The sequence below is a fragment of the Pogoniulus pusillus genome, chromosome 1, assembly GCF_015220805.1.
Source record: "Pogoniulus pusillus isolate bPogPus1 chromosome 1, bPogPus1.pri, whole genome shotgun sequence".
In the NCBI taxonomy this organism is placed as follows: Eukaryota; Metazoa; Chordata; class Aves; order Piciformes; family Lybiidae; genus Pogoniulus; species Pogoniulus pusillus.
In genome coordinates this window covers 24,022,885-24,041,032 of record NC_087264.1, presented here as the reverse complement: position 1 = coordinate 24,041,032, position 18,148 = coordinate 24,022,885, and the positions used below count along the sequence as shown (strand labels likewise).

At 49.3% G+C, this 18,148-nt stretch overlaps 2 protein-coding genes across 2 annotated transcripts; both read right to left on the bottom strand.

Annotated features, from left to right (window-relative positions):
* Nucleotides 1-570: 570 nt before the first annotated feature.
* Nucleotides 571-11,373, bottom strand: SYNJ2BP (synaptojanin 2 binding protein). The gene is made up of 4 exons (XM_064144059.1): nucleotides 11,191-11,373; nucleotides 5,671-5,807; nucleotides 3,180-3,275; nucleotides 571-1,208 (listed from the first exon to the last, which is right to left on the bottom strand). Exons 1-4 carry the CDS (start codon nucleotides 11,252-11,254, stop codon nucleotides 1,065-1,067), a joined length of 441 nt encoding a protein of 146 aa, XP_064000129.1. The 5' UTR covers nucleotides 11,255-11,373; the 3' UTR covers nucleotides 571-1,064.
* A 2,893-nt stretch (nucleotides 11,374-14,266) lies between these two features.
* On the bottom strand, nucleotides 14,267-16,639 carry LOC135180640 (disintegrin and metalloproteinase domain-containing protein 21-like). Its single transcript, XM_064153266.1, has one exon. It carries the CDS (start codon nucleotides 16,637-16,639, stop codon nucleotides 14,471-14,473), a length of 2,169 nt encoding a protein of 722 aa, XP_064009336.1. The 3' UTR covers nucleotides 14,267-14,470.
* Nucleotides 16,640-18,148: the final 1,509 nt, after the last annotated feature.

The window sequence follows — 18,148 nt, the reverse complement described above, 5'->3', positions numbered from 1 at the left end:
GGGCCTCTTCCTTTTATTTTACTCAGTAAGCCTTATCCTGGCTTACACTGGCTGCTCCATCTGCTGAACATCACATCAGTCTTCACAAACACTCAATAGCCAGGATGATTCCAGCCTGCTCTCAGCCTTTCCCTTTTAATCACCCTAAGATTTTCTTAACTGGAGACAATGTTAGCTACTGCTATAGAAAACTTTATGCAAGGCACTCCCCATGCAAAAAACAACCCCCAAACCAGAGGTTTAACCTGAGAGATACAGACTTCAACTCACCTGACAGGTGAAGGGACCTATTGCTTCATTATTAAGACTCTTCCATAGCTTTGGTGAGCCCAAATCTCTTGCCACTGTTTGCCCTTGTGATTCAGTTTTCTGCCTGTCTCTGTCCCATACAACAGCATTTTGTGGAAAGCTTTCTCTTACAGGTCTGGCCTGAGAATGAGCAGTCAGTCTGACAATCAAAGTCTTTTTCTAGCAGCAGGCTACCTTCCATCTTTCCAGAGCTGTTAAATGCACAGTACTGTAAAATCAGCAGCTCTGCCGGTGATTGTCCCTGTGAAACCACAGAATCAGTTTTATACATTCTCCTTAAGGCATTTATTTAGCAACAACCAACAAAAATCCAATGGAAAAAAATAACACACCCTCTGCATTGCTTCTCTTTTCTCATGCTTTGGAGAGGGATCACTAATTTCAAGAAAAAATTCAGTGGAAATAAGGCAAAGTCTCTAGCAAATGTGTCTGAATTTAAAACCATCCCAACCCCCACTCCCTAAACCAAAAGTTGCATCTTAAAACATGGAATAAATGAATGTGTTTGAAAGTTCCTGGTGCAAAATAGAGGGGTATGGCAAAACTTCCTCTACATGTGGACAGTCTCCCTTTCCCTTTTCCTCTCTGCTTCAGAAATCCACCCTGCAACAAAATCAGTAAAGAACATCAGCAGCAGCTTTATGATAGGCAATGATCCTTTTTGTCAGCAGTCTGTGGTAAGGCCGTTGATTCTCTATCTTTAAATTACATCATAGCTGTGTAAAAGATGCAGTGACATCCAAACTGGGAGCTCTTCACATCCGCTGCCGATGCCTCAGCAGGAGCCAGAGCGCTGCTGCAGCAAGTGCCAGGCCTGGCACAAGGATGGCTGCCAGAGGGAGCCCACCCGACTCTCCGTCATCACCTCCATGACCCACAGGGCCATTCTGTGTCTGCAACTACAAGGGAAAAAGAGTGTTTGTGTCAGAACCCACCACAGGAGAGCCCCAGCTCCACGTCAGGACCAGGTGGCTCTGTAAAGAGGTGAAAAATGATCTCCCCAGGTACCTGTACACTCCACTCATGGGAGGGTTAGAAAAGCTCGGGATGGACTGAGCTTTACTGCGGAGTACTTAGTCATCAGCAGGCACCCTCATGTTTCTTTGCCACTTTGTAAACTAGGACTCTTTACAGCTGGAGCAGGACACACACATACCCAGTCATCCCACCACACCATCTCCTGGAGTCTTTAACAGGTGAAGGGCATCACTCATTCTCTGCTTTTCTAACCTGCCCTGTACACTGGCCTAGAAGATTTCCTCTTTTACTGAGAGAGCAGTAAAGGGACCTCAGTCCACCTCCTCCACTCAGCATGCTTCAGGCTGATCAGTATTTCCCATGTCAGCCTCAGCTCTAAACCAGGGATGTTCAAATCACAACAGTGGATTAAGGATTCCTTTCTTTCCGTATCCAAACTGATGCCAGTATATTCAAGCTGCTGCCACCCATGTTTCACAGAATTATAGAATCATTTTTGTTGGAAAAGACCCTTAAGATCACCAAGTCCAACCAATGACCCAACACTGCCTTGTCCATCACTAAACCATGTCCCTCAGGACCACATCTACACATTTGTTAAACACCTCCAGGGATAGTGACTCAGCTACACCCCTGGGCAGCCTGATTCAATGCTTGACAACACTTTCAGGGAAGAAACCTTTTCTAATATCCAATATAAACATCCTGTGATGCAATTTGAGCCTGTTTCCTCTTGTCCTATTGCTAGTTACTTGGGAGAAGAAACCAACCCCCACTTCATTACAACCTCCTTTCAGGTACTTGTGGAGAGAGACAAGGCACACCCTCAGCCTCCTTCTATCCGGTCTAAATGACCCCAATTCCCTCAGCCACTCCTCTTAAGGCCTGTTCTTTAGATCCTTCACTAGCTTTGCTGCCCTTCTCTGGACACACTCCAGTGCTTCAGTATCCTTCCTGTAGTGGTGAGCTGCACACACATCTCAACACAAGCACAAGTGATGGTCTCTGAAACAACAGTGGGGTTCTGTCTCCAGTAAGATTTCAGCCCTTGAAACAAAACTGAAGAACTTCAGATTCTGTCACCACAGAGAAGCCTTTGCCTCTGAGAAAGGAGCTCTTTAAGAAGACACATCATACTACAGCAACACAAAGACTCAGGGACTTCAGATCGACCTTACCACTGACACTGTTACAAACAAGTAATGCATGAATGATGACAGCTCCAGTCAATAGAGAAGGTCATGGCAAACATGACCTATGAGGAGTGGCTGAGGGAGCTGGGGGTGTTTAGTCTGGAGGAGGCTAAGAGGGGACCTTATTGCCCTCTACAACCACCTAAAAGGAGGTTGCAGTGAGGCTGGAGCTGGTCTCTTCTCCCCAGTTACTAATGATAGGACAAGACGAAATGGCCTCAAGATGCATCAAGGCAGGTTTAGGTTGGATGTTGGAGGAAGTTCTTTCCTGAGTGGGTGGTCAGGCACTGGCACAGGCTGCCCAGGGAGGTGGTGGAGTCACCATCCCTGGAGGGGTTTGAAAGGAGGGTGGCTGTGGTGCTTGAGGCTATGGTCTGGTGCTGAAGGCTGCTGGGATGAAAGTTGGACTGGCTGATGCTGGTGCTCCTTTCCAACCATAGTGATTCACAGTGATGAGATGTTGTGCTGAGGGCTTTGGTTTGGTCAAGGACTTGTCAGTGTGAAACTAATGACTGGACTCGACAAGCTGGAAGGGCTTTGCCAACCTAAGAAGTTCTGTGATTCTGTGGCCATAGCTCAAACAACATCTTTACATGCACCATTCACGCCGGAGCTGCTGGCCACGGAATTCCTCAGCCTCCTGAAGAAGAGAGCTCTCGGTCACAGAAACCAGTCTAAAGGGAGCCAAACACAACGTACCCTGCGCTGAATTTTCAGAGACACCTCACGGCCTGCATTCCTGAACAGCTCCACAGCATCCTTGTGCCGCAAATCCTTCAACTCCTTGCCATTCACCTAGCAAAAAAGCAAAAGGAGAACCAGTTGCTGAAGGACAAAAAAGCAAATTTTGAAAGATTCAGGCTAGAGCAGGAAGGAGATAAAAGTCTTCATCTTTCAGGAAATTCTGGATGGGGGAAAATAATACTCTAATTAGCAAGATCCATCCTCATCCATTCATATTATAGATCTATCTTTATACAGGTAACATGAGAAGCTCCAAGCCAAAACACAGAGGTACTGAAAAAAACCTCCCTAGAAGCAAAATTGGAGTATGAGAAAGCAGCAGGTGTGTCAGTAGCAGCTTCTTAGGCTATTGCTTCACTGAAACAAAAGCACGATTCTGACTGCTTATGAAATCCAAAGAGCAGCTTACAGCAAAATCATTATTATGACTCTCTTTCCCACACTCTTCCCCTCACCAGTTTGCTTCTGAAATCTTTGTTTGAAAGAGTGTTGTAAACATGTATTTAAAAGCTTATTGATGTAGCAAAACCAACCAAGCAAGCACTTACATATATATATATACATATATATATTGGCATCCACTTGACAGTGTTAAGATTTTTGTTCATTTAAAGTAGCATCTCATGGCAGAAGGTTTTATAATCCATTTGACTTAATTCACTATATGATGTCCTCATTACCCCTAATTGCATCCACTGAGATCACATACAGTGCCTCCCTTCTCTTGATATTTAGACTCCCCAGATACAAGTATGTAAACATTAAACTGTCAAGAAAAGATAAGATAGAATTTTCCATTTAACTTAGTATCATTTTCTGAGTCAATAATAGGCTCTGCCTAGCGCAAGGCTCTCTACAGAAGCAATAAACATTGCATGTGGAACTCAGTAAGTAAATATAAAAGAAAATCCATGGAATGAGATTGAACAGGGCCAAGTGCAGGGTTTTACACTTCGGCCACAACAACCCCAAGCAGCACTACAGGCTGGGGACAGAGTGGCTGGGAGCAGCCAGGCAGAGAGGGACCTGGGGGTGCTGGGAGAGAGGAGCTGAAGGTGAGGCAGCAGTGTGCCCAGGTGGGCAGCAGAGCCAATGGCATCCTGGGCTGTCTCAGGAGCAGTGTGGGCAGCAGGACAAGGGAGGTTCTTCTGCCCCACTGCTCAGCACTGCTCAGGCCACCCCTTGAGTGCTGTGTCCAGTTCTGGGCTCCTCAATTGAAGAGAGATGTTGAGGTGCTGGAACGTGTCCAGAGAAGTGCAACAAAGCTGGGGAGGGGCCTGGAGCACAGCCCTGTGAGGAGAGGCTGAGTTTTATGGCCTAAAAGTTATATAGCCTGAAAATCCCCTGAGCAAAAGATCAGTAATCATAAACTAGCAAAAATCAGAATTTGGAGGTGAAAGGCCTCTATTTACGAAAGTGCAGACAACAACTCACTGTGATCTGATGGATCCTAAAACCTTAAGGAGGCAAGTCACAGAAGAAATACAAATGCAGCAGCAGAGTGCTTCTGAGACAAATAAAGAAGGCAGAGGAGATGAGATGGGCACATTTCTATCTAGTGCTCCGATCTCTCCCTAGGACCTCAAGAGAGCTCAGCATCATCTAACTGCATTCATGTGATGGCTTGGGAGCTAAACACCCCCCTACACTTAAGAAAAATCACCCAGACTAGATGCAGCTGGCTGAAAGTTAAGGAATGAAGCTGTACTTACAGCTTAGCACAATAGACAAGCAGATGTACACAAATACAGAATCACAGAATCAAGCAGGTTGCAAGAGACCTCCAAGCTCATCCAGACCAACCTAGCACCCAGCCCTAGCCAATCAACCAGACCATGGCACTAAGTGCCTCATCCAGGCTTTGCTTCAACACCTCCAGGGATGGCGACTCCACCAGTTAAAGGTAATACAGAAACACAATAACCCTCCCAGAAACGGAGTCCCCAGGAGGGCTCCTGACCCAATCCCCACTTCCCCCTCCCTCCTTCCCTCCCTTCAGAAATAACCACATCAACCCACATATATCTCACATGATAAATAGAGATCGGAGGTGAGATGTCAAAAAAAGAGGAGAAGGAGGTTAGAGGAAAAAGGGTTAGATCAGATTAGAGTTAAGGCAGAGGCAGCCCCAGAGAATCAGACCACCAGAAAGAAAGGCAAGCCAGCAGTGAGAGCTGAGCAGTGTGTGAGCAGTGAGTGTCTTCTCTATATTGTGACTGGTTGTGTTTCTCAGCAGGAGAATGGCTGATACAGAGCACATGTTTTTTATTTTCTTCTCACAGTTAAGGATTTAATTTCTCTCAGTAAAAATATTCCAATTATTCTCAAAGCAGCACAATTCACCACATCCTTCTTCTCTGTGGCTTGCAATGGCAAACCTGCACCTCAGATGGCATCAGGGAGCACTGCATTTCAGGAACACAAGGGCGACAGAAGAGAAGCTTACCGCTAAAATCTTATCTCCTTCCTGCAAGCGGCCGTCGAGGTAAGCGGCCCCATCCTTCTTGATCCGGCTGACATAGATGCTGCTGTCACTGGGAACGTACTGCTGGTCTGTCCCTCCAACAATGTTGAAGCCCAGCCCTTAGGTAAGCCAAAGAGAAAGCTGATGAGAAAAGACTCCAAGCTTCAGACAACCTCGGTGCTGTTGAGAATTGTAACCTGCCATGCCGTCCTGTTTTCTTCACCACACTAAAACTCACCAGCAAGCAAACCTGCATCAGTTTTTTCTAATCATCACTGTCTAGAAAAGTTATTCTCATGAAACTTATCTTGAAAGCAGAAACTTGTCTTGAAAGCTTTCCATTATTAAATCACAAGTTTCAACTGTGTGGTTTTTCACTCTGAATAATCAACACTGTTTCTGTCTGGCAGCAGCTAAATGCCTTGGAAAGATGGAAATGTGAATTGTTGTGAAAAAACAACTTCACTCTTAAATACCTCCCAGTCACCTCATCAGCTCCACTGAAGTGTACTCAGAGAAGAACCATGGAAAGCTAACAACAGAAAGCAGATTCTGGTCTCTTTCACTCATTTCGCTTCCTTCAACCAACATTATAGGATTTTTTCTTTCTTCTGGGGATATTCTTCTGATGTGTGTAAGATGCAATGATTAATAAAGGAAAAATTGGGGCAGAATGATTTTAGTTATGAGTGCCACTGAAGTTGTCATTTATTTGCTATCATTTAATTGACAAAGCTTGAGTTAGGAGAAACTGTCTATGAATTTTCAAGCATTGAAATGGGCTGCCCAGGGAGGTGGTTGAGTCACCAATCCTGGATGCCTTCAAAAGCTGTTTGGGTGTGGTGCTTGGGGAATATGGTTTAGGGTGAAACTTGTAGTGTAGGGATACTGGTTGGACTTGGTGATCCTGAGGGTCTTTTCCAACCTGAATGTTTCTGAGAGACCCTGAATTCCTCAGGATGAAGATGATTCATTCCTTAAACTATCATGAGCTGTTTTCAGGTAGGTGTTGGGGAATAGAGGGATATGTCATCATTTTTGGAATGCCAGTGCAGCCCCCAGCAGGAATCACAGAATGTCAGTGGTTGGAAGACCTCGAATGCTCATCCAGTCCAACCCCACTGCCAGAGCAGGATCACCTATACCAGATCACACAGGAATGCATCTAGGTGGGTTCTGAATATCTCCAGAGAGGGAGACTCCACTCCCCTGGACAGCCTGTTCCAGGATTCTGTCGCCCTCAGAGGGAAAACACTTTTCCTCATGTTTACATGAAATTTCCTATGCCTTCACTTCCACCCATTGTCCCTTGTGCTGTCACTGGGCATCACTGAGAAGAACCTGGCTCCAGCCTCCTGGCACTCACCCTTTACATATTTATAAGCACTGAAAAGGTCACCTCTCAGTCTCCTCCTTTTCAAGCTACAGAGCTCCAGCTCCTTCATGCTCTCCTTGTAAGGATGTTCCACTCCTTTAACCATTTTTGTGGCTCTGTGCTGGCCTCTTTCAGAAGTGGACAAAATATTCCAGATGTAGCCTCAGCAAGGCAGAGTAGAGGGGGAGGAGAACTTCTGTCAACCTACTAACCACAGCCCTTCTAATACACCCCAGAATGGCATTTGCCTTCTTGGCCACAAGAGCACATTGCCAGCTCATTGTCAAACTGATACACTAGGACCCCCCAAGTCCTTTTCCCCTTCATTGCTCTGCAGCAGGCCAGTCTCCAACCTTGGAGTTGTTCTTCCACAGATGCAAGACTCTGCTCTTGCCCTTGTTGAATTTTGTTCAGTTTCCCCTTCCCAGCTCTCCAGCCTAAGGCTCACTGAGTGGCAGCACAACCTTCCGCTGTGGCAGCCACTCCACCAGTTTGGTGTCATCAGCAAACTTGCTGGCAGTGCACTCAGCAGTGCAATCTGCCTCTTCAGCACAGCACGAAAGGAAACGAAAGCATTCTGTGTTTCACGGGAGGCTATAGTAAATCATTACCTTTGAGCAACAAGAAATCATGCCTGACAAGCGTTTCATGAGCTGGGAAATGGAGTGAGGAAAGGCAAAGAGCCTACAGATGAAGAACAGGCAAGTGGAACTGTGTGAGCAGCAGCAGGGCACCTAAAGCTCAGAGGGCTCCCCTTTCACATCTCAGGAGCTGGAACTCCCATCCTCCAAGAATAAGCTACTTCAAATTGTATTATAATTGCTCTGTTCTGTTTCAAGAATTTAGAACATGATAGGAAATAAAGACAAGGTTCTGACACGTAAAGCTAAATGCAAAGGAATACACACACATAGAAGAGACCTGGTGTCCTCGTCACAGTTCTCTTAAGCTTCACACCATTCTTTAAAGTAACCCTCAACTACAGATCTCTAGCTGGCATCAGCTGCTGGACTGAAGTGCCACTGAACAGTAAGGCTTCTTGCTTCACTGAAATCCAGAAGAACAAACTGAAATGTCAAATCTGGAAAGCCACAGGTTGCAACAGCACTTTCCCCACTGCACGGGCAGAGAGGTTTCTCTGTACATAATGCTAAGTGACAAGGGATGGGAAAGATTCCTTAAGAAGAGGCTTGCAATTAAAGAAAAATCAATGGGACAGACCCTCAAAAATCCAAATATAAAATCAAAGTAAATAAAGGGGAAAGAAAAAAAAAAAAAACAACAAAAAACCACAACTCTTTTCTTTGCTTCTGATATAAACCAGTCACCTAAAACCTACTGTCAAGAACAGCCGAAGGCAAATTCTCCCCACATTCAGTCAGGCTGATTGGTTTATTTTCTCTTTCATTCTTACATTCTCTCAAAACTGTGACTAGGAACTTTGAGAAGAAGAGTTGCAAATGAAAGTAAAACCACCTTGTGCCTGCTGGGTAGCAGCATTTTAAATCAGTCATAGGCAATCAAAGGGTGTACAAGACGAGTCATGCTATTTTAAGTGTACATCCACAGCTGGGAAGTAAAGAAATATTAACAGCAACTTTGTGCCACCTTTTTTTTTTTCCCTCCCCTTCCTGGCAGCTTCAGATAAGGAAGAAAATGGAAGCAGCAGCAGGTTGAAGGAGCACTGGCATTTCAGCCAGACTAATATCTGTTCCAAGAAGAGACAGCTGTGCACGGTAACACCCTCTGATGGAAATGAAAAACTAAAAATCACCCCCAAAAATCCACAAACCTGGAGCCAATAACCTGTGAACAGGGGGAATCAAAACCACAGAAAGTGAAGGTTTAATCAACACTTATTAAAAAGCCAGAAAGAAGTAATCAGAGTTTTGGAATACACTGAATCTCTCTCACATATATAAAACACCTCAAATCTATCATATATGTGTATATATATATGTACACATTTTGCAGTTTATCATCCATGATTGGAGAACTAATCAAAAGTCACAGCTTTCATCAGCAGAGGCAACTTCAGATCAGAGCAAATCTTTGTGACATAATGGCAGCAGTTCATACTTGACCAAATCAAGTATTCTCAGGGCCTTTCATTGTGCCTTTCCTTTCCAGAACTTAAACTTCCACTCTGGCTAAAAATATCTCCCCTCCACCATCTCTTGAGCTCACTCTTCCAGTTCATGCAGTCACAGAAAGAGACACAGCACAACCAATGGAGAAGGAGCAAAGGAAAGAAGAGAACACATGGCACAAAATCCCATGTCTGCAAGCTACCAGAAGTGGAGCGGCAGAGCTCTAAACTCAGGTTCTGAGCTAAACCTCTGAGCTGCCCTATATGCCTAATTTACTTCTTCAAACTTACCAAGTTTCTCCAAAATGCAGGATTATCACGATTGGCAGCATTAAGAGAGATTGATTAATACAGGAAACCGGGCTGATGAAGTTACTTAGCTTTACATAAAACCAGATCTTTCTCTATAATTCTGGCCAGAAGGAAATTTGAAAGAGAGACACAGACACATTGTTTGGCCACTGTAAATATGTTCACCTCCTCAGCAGGTTTTTGTTGCAGTCAAATTTCCACTTAGAGAGTCAATGAGGTTACATTATGCTTTACAGGTCACCTGTTTTGTATGAACTATTCAGAAATGAACAGTACTTCACAGGGTAGATGAATCGACGTCTTAAGGGGCTGTAGGACGTTCAAATCAAGTGAGGCAGTTAACTCTAAAAGCACACAGTCTGTCTTAGTGTCGCGGAGGGGTACACTTAGCAACAGGACAAATGCCTTTTGTGGCAACCAGATTTAAACTGCTGTGGCCAGATTCAAGAGCTCTCGGTTCTGCCCTTTGAAAGCCCTTCCACTTCCCCCACGTATTCCCAAACGTATGGAAATAGCTTTCTCAGAGGAACCAGTCTGGTTTAGCAGGTAGCTTTCCCTGGCTTCGTTAGCTTGAGCTCCTAGCTGGCTGCGTGGGCCGGGCTATGCAGCTTTCAGAGCACTGACCACTCCAGAGGCGTGCAGGGAAGGCAGGATGTTGCCCACTGGGCTCAGCCTTTGGGTTGCGGTCGCCGGCACAAGGGCCAGGCCCGAGCCCAGCCCCGGACGGGCACAGCAAGGCCGTGCCGTGCGGCGGCTCCCCGGGGCTCCTCTGGAGCCAGGGCCAGTCAGCAGCTGCACCCTGCGGTCGGGCAGACAGAAGGGTACCAGCCCGGTAGCTGTCATGCTCCTTTCAAAGGCCTTGCATACCAAAGCGCAGCCCTAGCTCCAAAACTGCCCTTGAGCCTCCCTGCAGTACTTCGGAGCCAGGGTTTTGCTTCAGAGCCGCACGGCTGGTGCTAACTCACTGCACTTCTTCAAGGGCCGTTTGAACTGCATCATGAGTCCCGTACTAACACGAGGACAGGGGTCTGCAGGCTTCCAAAAGAGCACAGGCTGCTGTGGCAGGAAAAGCAAAGCCAAAACTGTGCCCCACAGACTGCCCTCCCTGCTCCCTCTCACTTCCAGCCCGCACTCCTCTCACTCACCATCACCCCCTCGAAGCCCTCTCTTAGTGCTCCCTGGAAGGGCTAATGCAAAGCTGACACTACCAGGCAGCGTCACTACCTGTGCACAGCGCCCCTGACGTCTTTCACAACCCCCCTCGATTTTGGGTACCCAGCGCGGCTGAGTGTAAAGCACCTGCGGATCGAAAGCCGCGGGAGCTGCGCTGGAGAGAGCAGATCCGGGGGAAAACAGATGCGAGCTGTGCCACCGAGAGAGCAGGGCAGCCGCTGCACCCACCAAGACAGAGCCTGGCTCGGGCAGCTCTCCCCCGGCGCCGGTCACGGGCTTACCCCCAGCAGTGTACCCGCCAGGGTCACGCCGCGGCAGGAGAGGCCGCTGGGGCCGGGAGGCTCCTGGCTGCCGTTCCAGCGCCCGGGACCGAGCAGTGCACACCGCAGGGACCCTCCCACCGGCACCCAGAGTCCGCTAATGTCTCCCCCCGCGGCCAGCCCCCACCACCTCTCGCAGCGGTCTCGCTCCGGCCTCCCCGCAGGCCTCGGCGCGGCTGCCTCCTCCCGGAAGGCGCCGAGCACCCGGCGAGGAGCGGCCTCGGCCGCCGTACCTGAGGGCCTGCGGGTGAAGCTGATGAGCTCCTCTGAAAACCCGCCCGCCACGCTGCCGTTCATGCTGCGGCCCGAAGGTGAAGTCAGCTCCCGGGGCAGCCTCTTTCGTTTCTTCGGCCGCCGCCGCCGGAGGGCCGCGCCGCTCCGCGGAGCGCTGGGAATTGTAGTTCGAGACGGCCGCGCCGGCCAGCGCCCACGGCTCGCTGTGGGCACCCGGCCCTGGGGGTGGTGAGCGACGCCGCGGGCCCGGGGAGTTGCGCCGGGCGCCAGCGCTGCCTTGTGCCCCTGCGGCCCGCTCCTCTCGGCCGTCCGCAGCGGCCGTGCCGTCGGAAGCGGTGTTAGTACTCGTCCGGACAGCGGCGCACCCTCGGGGCTGCGGGACAGGGCTTCTCCGTCCTGTCCCCCGAATGCCCCTGCGACGGGCTCTCGCCGCAGCGGGGGCAAACCCTGCCTGGCTGTACCACACTACCTCCTCCTGCCCACAAGCTCCTGCTCCTACGCGGCACCCTTGGCAGGCCCCGATTAAGGAGCCATCAGCGTTAGACAAAAAGCCACGAAGAACTGCCCGTCAGATCCTCCTTATTTTACACCCAACCACAATGTAAGCAGACCTTTGGCATGCAGAACACATCTTCTGAAATGTGCACACAGAACAAGGGGTAGTCTAAAAACATGAAGGTCATACCTGGGAGGCAGCAAGAGTTTGCTATCAGTATTTGTGGTCACCAAAGTCTTTTCTCCCAGGTACTGCAAGCCGTGCCTTTATAGTATTTGCTAAAACTGTGGTCTTTGCTTTCCAAACACGAGTAATTCTCTAGGTAGGTGACAGGTGCACTATAGAGCAGCGCAATCCCAAGCACGACTCGGGGCTGGGGGGGGAATGGCTGAGAGCAGCCCTGAGGAACAGGCCCTGGGGGGTCTGGGGTGGTGAAAAGCTGAACATGAGCCTGCAGTGTGAGTGCAGTCCAGACAGCAACCCTGTGCTGGGCTGCAGCAAGAGCAGTGTGGGCAGCAGGGCAAGGGAGGGGATTCTGCCCCTTGGCTCTGCTCTCCTCAGACCCCACCTGCAGTCTTGTGTGCAGGTCTGGAGCCCCCAACAAAGAAGAATATGGAACTGTTGGAGCCAGTCCAGAGTAGGGCTATGAGGATGCTCAGAGGACTGCAGCAGCTCTGCTATGAGGACAGGCTGAGAGAGTTGGGGCTCAGCAGCCTGGAGAAGAGAAGGCTTTGAGGAGATCTTGGAGTGGCCTTCCAGTATCTGAGGGGGACCTACAGAAGGGCTATATAGGGACTATTTACATGGTCTTGTAATGACAGGATGAGGAGGAATGGGTTTAAACTGGCAGAGAGGAGATTCAAACTACACGTTAGGAAAGGGTTCTTTCCATTGAGGGTGGGGAGACACTGGCACAGGTTGCCCAGGGAGATTGTGGCTGCTTCCTCCCTGGAGGTGCTCAAGGCCAGGTTGGATGAGGCCTTGAGCGACCTGTTCCAGTGGGAGGTGTCCCTGCCTATGGCAGGGGGTTGGAACTGGCTGAGCTTTGAGGTCCCTTCCAACCTAAACCATTCCATGATTCTATTTCAGAAACATCTGACCACTAAAGTTTTCACTGTATATTTGGACTCCAGCCTTCTATTTATGCTCTTCTGGTTGAAAGACCTCATCATTGCTATAACCAAAATAGAACTTACTGAATGGTATCTCCACATCCCTCCTATTCTTCTCATAAGTTGGATTCATTTTATCTGGGGTTAAAAAAAATTACCATGTTTCTGTGTGGCAGGGAGTAGAACTGCAACAACAATAGCTTAAGAAGCAATTGCAAACCAAGGGCAACCCTCTGAGACAAGATTACTCTGCCCCTGTACTCAGCACTGGTCAGGCCACACCTTGAGTCCTGTGTCCAGTTCCGGGCTCCTCAAATCAAGAGAGAAGTAGAGATACTGGAAAATGTCCAGAGAAGGGCAACAAAGCTGGGGAGGGGCCGCCTGGAGCACAGCCCTGTGAGGAGAGGCTGAGGGAGCTGGGGGTGTGCAGCCTGCAGAGGAAGAGGCTCAGGGCAGACCTCATTGCTGTTGACAACTATCTGAAGGGAGGCTGTAGCCTGGTGGGGTTGGTCTCTTCTGCCAGGCACCCAGCAACAGAACAAGGGGACACAGCCTCAAGCTGTGCCAGGGCAGGTCTAGGCTGGATGCTAGGAGGAAGTTGTTGTCAGAGAGAGTGATTGGCATTGGAATGGGCTGCCCGGGGAGGTGTTGAAGCAAAGCCTGTCTGGGGCACTCAGTGCCATGGTCTGGTTGATTGGCTGGGGCTGGGTGCTAGGTTGGACTGGATGATCTTGGAGCTCTCTTCTAACCTGGCTGATTCTATGCTTCTATGATTGCAGAAATTCAAGCAGGGAATGACTACACTTGCAGAATAGTTCTAGGTGTTTCAGAAATCCAGGTAACTGGTGCAGCTTCACAGATAGCTCACAGACAGCGACAGTAAAATACACAGCACTTCTCAGAAGGACTTGGTAGTCCAGACCTTGGAAATTCTCCAGAAGATAAAAACAATTTGTTCTTGTGCCCAGCTTGGTGTCATTACACTCCTGATGTGCATCTGTTGGTTCAGAAATATAATGCCTAGTAGCATGATCTGGATAACACATCACTGTCTCACAAAACGGAGACCTCTAATGTGTCTCCCTCCTGAAGTGCTACTACCTGGAAGCAGGTTGAAAGAGCTCACAGCACAGACCCCCTGCCATACCTGTTTCTTGCCTGCTTGTCACAGACGTGAACTAAATGGAGCATTTTTTTGTCTTTGGTTATTAATGAAGGACAGAAGTAAGATGTTCACGAAAGTCTCTCTCCATGAAGGAAACATTGGATGGAGGAGGAAAATGGAGCAAGTAACTTATATACACCTTTCTTAAGACATTTACATCTGTAAACTGTTGATATGAAGCATAAAAGCTATACCTATAGCTTACCTACTTCAATTTAAGAGCTCAAGGTGCAAAGAACAGTATGTCTTCCTGCCTTCATTTATCAACTTCAAATAAACAAGGTAACATTTACTCTGCATTTAATGACACCACATGAGATCAGAAGCACTGAGAATGTGTTGAATTAGTCTGATGAGTTTTCAGCTGGCTTTGCTCAAGAGAGCTTTCCCCAAGAGCATCCAAAGCTACTGCTTCTTGGTCTTTGGCAAGTGCTTTGTGGTGGACTTTGATGCAGCAGCAGGAGTTCTCCTTTAGGAACTACTGGTGCTTCCAGTATTTGAAACAACTACGATCTTCTTTGGTGGATTTGGACCTTTTTCTGCCTAAACCATCCCACTATTTCTGGTTTGTAACAGATGAGAAGGGTTACACAAAGGATAGAAGGGAAAAGGAGACTAAGTAGTATTTGTACTATTTTTTCTGCCTGAGAAATCTCCCTGGCTGGAGGAGGTCCACTGTCAATGCTACCCCCAAATCCTTCGTGTTCACAATACGGAGGAGCCCATCCATACCAGCAGTGACAGTTGTTATGACTGTTACACACCCCTCTGCCATGACACTTTGTCACATTGCAGTCGTGGTTCAGCAGTGATACATTGGTACATGTGCTGTTGATACAAATCATGTCCCTACCACATGGCGTGCCATCTTCCACAGCTCCTGTGTCAGCCATTGGCATCCCCACATGATAGTCAAAACCCCAACACTTTTTATCTCCAACAGGGGTTTGGACTAGCGTTACATGGTTCTGCAGGAAAGGTAACTTGTGTATGTTTTCACACTGGATCCTGCCACACAAGGTATTCTCCACACTGCATTTTACAAACCGGGTATTGTTCCGAATGCCGCAGTTCCCAAAGCGGTCACCTTGAGTATTCACTGCTTTGAAGCAGGCTAAAGGAGCAGGCCTGGCTTGTTTGCCAAAAAGACGCTGGCACAGCTTGCTGTGGGAAGAACATTTTCCTCGATAGCAGTAAGAACCCTTTTGGCAGGGGGTCCCATCTTGTATGTATACATCTGGCAGGCACTGAGGGAAAGTCCCATTGCAATACTCCGGCAGGTCACAGACACCAGTACTAGGTCTGCAGAGGGTTCCTGCTGGAAGGATCTGACAGCTCTTGCAGCACTTTCCAAAAGCACAGGCGGAACCCTCGGTAAACGTACAGTTTGGGCGACAACAAGGATCCTTTCTGCACTCTGACTCTGAACCACAGTCACACTGCTCTCCACTTTCTACTATCTTATTCCCACAGTATTCACGCTTCATGGTGTAGGTACTGCCAAGTGCTGGTGGCTGACGAATGCAGCTGGCACCACGCGCAAGCTGGTCGAAGTACTGTTTGTAACTGCAGTCACTGAATGCATCAGTGTCAACACTGCTTTCATACATAATGCATTTTGCTCGTCTGCATTTGCAGTTCTTTTCATCATGCTGCATCCCAAGAATATGGCCCAGCTCGTGAACAAATGTGTTAACAAGTGAGGACAGCTTCGCATTGGTGAAGGAAGAAATTGCTGATGACCACTGATTGTCACATATAGACCCTACATAAGCCAGTCCCAGGTTCTTTCCAAAGTTCTGAAAGGCAAATAAGTGAGCCGCATCGTGGGGCACTCGTGGAGACAGGTCTGACTTCCGCCACCTGTTAAACCCGTGAAGTGTCTTCTGAGCAGAGGCAGTAACGTTTATAAGGTTGCCTTTGGTCCAGATCTCCAACCCCACAAGAAACAGCTGAATAGAAAGCTGTTTGTACAGCAAGTCCCCACCGTTGATGATTTCTAGGACTTGCCTCAAGACTTCAGATTCCTTCTTGCCTGACTTCACAAACCGCACATTGTCCACCACCACTGCTATCTTCACGTACCTGATGTGTGTCCACCAGTCCTTGAGCATCTCCTCCTCCTCCTCTATCTGGGGGCTCTCGAACGCGGGTGGCAAAGCGTTTTGGTGTTGCTGCAGCTCCTGCAGCGCCAGCCCGCAGGTGGGGCCCAGGGCCGCCTCCATGCGGTACAGGGTGTGCCGGTAGCTCGGATCGTCGGGGATGGGCTCGATCTCGTAGGTGTCACTCTCCACCCAGAGGACGCCGCGGAGGCCCTTGCCGCAGGTGCTGAGGGCCACGCCGGAGCCGGGGCTCCCCCGCACCTCGCCCTGGTAGAAGCAGTCATCTCGCACGACGGGATGCTCCTCCCAGCGGGCCCCGTCGGGGCGGTAGGTGACGAGGGTGAAGGGGCGGGAGGCCAGGCCCCGCCGGGGCCGCAGGCTCAGCACCCGCGGCTGCCCCGCCAGCTCCAGGCCGTAGAGGGCCGGCGCGCCGCCAGCGGCCCGGGGCCCCATCTGCCGCGGCACCGTCACCCATGTGGCAGCGACCCGCAGCCCTCCCGGCGACGGGTCAGTGAGGGCAGCAGGGCGCCCCGCCAGGCCCAGCAGCACCAGCAGCGGCAGCAGCGCCTCCATGGCCGCCCCACGGCCCGGCTGGTGCGAGCATGGAGATGGTGTCCCCCGTAACCACCCCGCGGCCTCCAACTGCCGCTCCCGGGGAGGAGCCGCAGCACCGGCCCCGCCGCAGCACCGGCCCCGCCGCAGCACCGGCCCCTGCCGCCGTCCCCTGGGGAAACGGCAGCCTGCTGCCTGTGGACACAGCTCAGGGGCTGCCAGGCGGCCCAGAGGGGCCCATTTCTGCTCTTTGCGCGCCTGTGCCGAGGAACAAGTGCACTGCCCTACTGCAAGCACAGTCCCAGCTTTATATCATCTTAGCTTTGAAACTGAAGGCTGTTTTGCCGTCTGCTCCCCAGCCCAGCTGCACACACCGCGTCAGGGACATTAATGTTCAGTAAAGGGATCACTTGGTTAGGCTGCGAGGGGGCAAATCTGTTCTAATAGCTCAAAGGCTGCCTGCTGCTTCATTCCCTTTTTTAATCAATCTGACTGGAGGTCAGGAACTGGCTATAGCTCAGCTCAGAATCACAGAGTGTCTTTGGTTGGAAGAGACCTTCGAGATCATCTAGTCCAACTTTTGACCCAGCTCTGCCAGGGCACCACTAAACCTTGTCCCCAAGTGCCAGCTCCACACTGCATTTAAATACCCCTAGTGATGGTGACTCAACTTTCCCAGACAGCCTGTTCCAATGTTTGATAACTCTTTCCATGAAACAATATTTATCTCCTAATATTCAGCCTAAACCTCCTCTGGCACAGCTTGCATCCCTTGCCTCTAGTCCTGTCATTTGCCACCAGACAGAAGTAACTGTCCTCCCTTGCTCCAGCCTCCTCAGCCTTTTCTCCAGGCTGAACAACCCCAGCTCCTTCACAGGACTTGTGCTCTAGGAAGTATTTGGAAAAGCTTAAGATCTGAAATGAAAAAGAAGTACAGAAACACCAGTCCCCTGGGCGATTACTGGGACACAGCACTCCTTGGTGCCCTTCCTTCAGCTACTTCCTACAGCTACTCCAACCGTACATGCACTCCCTCCCAAATAAAACAGTAGAACCAAAGAGGAATTCACTTCCAACACAGTAATAGAAAGGCAAACTAATAGCACCAAGCACGAAAGCATAAAGCCTACCCATGCCACAGCTGCTGCACTCCTACAGCAATATCCCTTAACTACAGACATCACTCATGCAACAGCTGTTTTGTACCATCATGGCCTTTCTAAAGCTTTGTACTTGCAAAGCACGAGGAAAAGAGAGCTTACATCAACCACTTGGCTGCCATCCCTGTTTTAGGGAAGAGCTTCACCAAGACACAGCACTAAAGGTGATCTGGACTGTGGTAAGACAGGATGTCCAGCACAGCTATGCACGCTGGCTTTTTGCAGGCATGTGTCTTGGTTCTACTTTACATTTCCCAGAGACTCAAAATATAGCTAACAGAAGCAATACAATAATAGGATGCCTTCCCCTCTTCACCCACCTCCCTTTGGGAAAAAAAATTTATTAGAGAGGAAAAAAGGCTAAAAAAGC

Bases quoted from the DNA above. Each gene is read 5' to 3' on its own strand.
- SYNJ2BP (XM_064144059.1), bottom strand. From the start codon at position 11,254: ATGAACGGCAGCGTGGCGGGCGGGTTTTCAGAGGAGCTCATCAGCTTC. The intron at 5,808-11,190 runs GTACGGCGGCCG...GGCTTACCTAAG, and splicing joins CTTCACCCGCAGGCCCTCAG to GGCTGGGCTTCAACATTGTT. The intron at 1,209-3,179 runs GTACGTTGTGTT...TTTCCCTTGTAG, and splicing joins CTCTGAAAATTCAGCGCAGG to TTGCAGACACAGAATGGCCC.
- LOC135180640 (XM_064153266.1), bottom strand. From the start codon at position 16,639: ATGGAGGCGCTGCTGCCGCTGCTGGTGCTGCTGGGCCTGGCGGGGCGC.